This window comes from Myotis lucifugus, unplaced genomic scaffold (genome assembly GCF_000147115.1).
Source record: "Myotis lucifugus unplaced genomic scaffold, Myoluc2.0 scaffold_1344, whole genome shotgun sequence".
Taxonomy (NCBI): Eukaryota; Metazoa; Chordata; class Mammalia; order Chiroptera; family Vespertilionidae; genus Myotis; species Myotis lucifugus.
In genome coordinates, this window is record NW_005872392.1 from 19,679 (window position 1) to 22,160 (window position 2,482).

The 2,482-nt window shown below is 44.2% G+C and overlaps 1 protein-coding gene across 1 annotated transcript; it reads right to left on the reverse strand.

Moving 5' to 3' along the window:
• Positions 1–1,897: 1,897 nt before the first annotated feature.
• On the reverse strand, positions 1,898–2,276 carry LOC106695461 (ubiquitin-60S ribosomal protein L40-like; the record flags this gene model as incomplete). Its single annotated transcript, XM_023748380.1, has 2 exons — positions 1,898–2,091; positions 2,174–2,276. Coding segments are annotated over 2 exons (297 nt in total), but the record flags the coding sequence as incomplete, so codon positions are not given.
• Between the last annotated feature and the right edge of the window lie 206 nt (positions 2,277–2,482).

The window sequence follows — 2,482 nt, forward strand, 5'->3', positions numbered from 1 at the left end:
GAATTCGTGCACTGGCCCCCTAGTGCTAATGATATGCTAAGGTCGCTCAACCACTCGCTATGACATGCACTGACCACCAGGGGGCAGACAGTACACCAGTCGCTATGATGTGCACTGACTGCCAGGGGGCAGATGATCCGACCAGTAGGTTAGCTTGCTGCTGGGGTCCTGGACTGAGCAAGATGCACCAGACACGCCCTGGAGCCCTCCTGCAACCCCTCCCTGGCTGGCCAACCTCCCGCATCCCTCCCCAGCACCAGTGGGATCCCTTGGCCTGGCCTACACCCTCTCGCAGTCTGGACCCCTTGGGGGATGTCGGTGAGCTGGTTTCAGCCTGATCCCACAGGCCAGGCTGAGGGACCCCATTGGTGCACAAATTCCCACACTGGGCCTCTAGTTGTAATTAATGCTGCAATGGACATAGAGATGCATATATCTTTTAGAATTAGTGTTTTATGTTTCTTTGAATAAATACTGAGAATTGGAATTGCTGGGTCCTCCTCGTTTCTTTTTATGGCCTTTGATTTAAAGTGTATTTTGTGTGATATAAGTATTGTGATACCAGGTTTTAAAATTTCCATTTGCGCCCTAACTGGTTTGGCTCAGTGGATAGAGCGTCGGCCTGCGGACTCCAGGGTCCCAGGTTCGATTCCAGTCAAGGGCATGTACCTTGGTTGCAGGCACATCCCCAGTGGGGAGTGTGCAGGAAGCAGCTGATCGATGTTTCTCTCTCATCGATGTTTCTAGCTCTCTATCCCTCTCCCTTCCTCTCTGTAAAAAAATCAATAAAATATATATTTAAAAAAAAATTTCCATTTGCATGAAATATCATTTTTCATCCCTTTACTTTAGATCTGAAGGAGGTCTCTTGTAAGCAGCATATGTATGGGTCTTGCTGTGTTATCCATTTAGCCAGCCTGTGTCTTTTGATTGGAGCATTTAACCCATTTACATTTAAAGTCATTATTGATAGGTTTGTAGTTATTGCCATTTTATTATTCATATGTTCACCTCCACCTCCACCTCTACTTCTACCTCTACCCACACCCACACTCACACCTCCTTTTTCTTGAGTCTTTTTAACATTTCTTGTAATACTGTTGGGTGGTTATTAACTCCTGCTTTTTCTTTTCTGAAAAGCTCATATCTCTCCTTCTATTCTAAGTGATAGCCCTGCTGAGTCGAGTAATCTTGATAAACCAGTAGGCCCTTGCTTCTCATCACTTTGAATATTTGGTGCCAGTCCCTTCTACCTTGCAAAGTTTCTACTAAGGAATCAGATGATTATGGGAGCTCTGTTGCAGGTAAGTAGTAGTTCTTATCTTGCTGCATTTCAGATTCTCTCTTTGTCATTAACCTTTGCCATTTTACTTATGATGTATCTTGGTGTGGGCCTCTTGGGTTCATCTTCTTTGGGACTCTGCACTTCCTGGACTTGTGTGTCTGTTTCCTTCACCAGGTTAGAGAAATTTTTCATTCGTACCTCTGTAAATATGTTTTAATCCCTTATACTTCCTTCTTCTTCTGGTACCACTGTGATCTGAATGTTGTTATGCTTGATGTTGTCCCAGAAGTCTCTTAAGCTATCAGCATTTAAAAAAATTGATATCTTTATTGCTGTTCCAATTTTCAGCTACCTTGTCTTCCAAATTGCTGATTTGATCCTCTGCTTCATGTAATCTACTCTAGACTCACTCGAATGTATTCTTCATTTCAGTTATTGTATTCTTCATTTGATTGATTCTTTTTTTTTCCCATCTCCATTTTTATGTTCCCCATCTCTTCTTTTGATTTTCTTTACTGTTCTAGTCAATGAAAGGGTAACTTTATTGAGGCCCCAGGGTTCTGGGATTCAGGCAGAAGACTTCCCTGCAGTCGAGGAGCCGGTGGAGGGGCCTTATTTAACCTTCTTGGGGCACAGGTTGTTTTGGTGGCTGCACTTATTTTTGTGGCAGTTGATAGCATGAGGATACAACTGACTGTAACACATTTGGTAGATCATCTTGTTGCATTTGTACTTCTGGGCAAGCTGGTGGAAGGAGGGTTCGATGATGCCATCCCACAGATGAAGCATCAAGTACAAGGTGGTATTTTTCTAATAATGTAGTCAGAGTGTGACCATCCTCTAGCTATTTGCCAGCAAAAATCATATGCTGCTGGTTAGGCGGGATGCCCTTCTTTTCTTGGATTTTAGCTTTGACTTTCTCAATGGCATCACTGAGCTCAACCTTAAGGGTGATGGCCTTGCCAGTCAGGGTCTTCACTGTAGGGCGCCGCTATAGGGTTAAGCCTGGGACTGACCTGTTGGCAAAGCACAAACAAGTCCCAGCTTAGAGGGCACAGTCCTCTTAGCATAATTAGGCTTGACCTTATGACGCTCCCTAGATCCTTCCTAGGTAGCTAATGAGCTGTGGGAGGTGCAGCAAGTGCTGCCAAAACAAGTGAAACTCACAAGAACATTGTAAGTATGGTGACCACTACC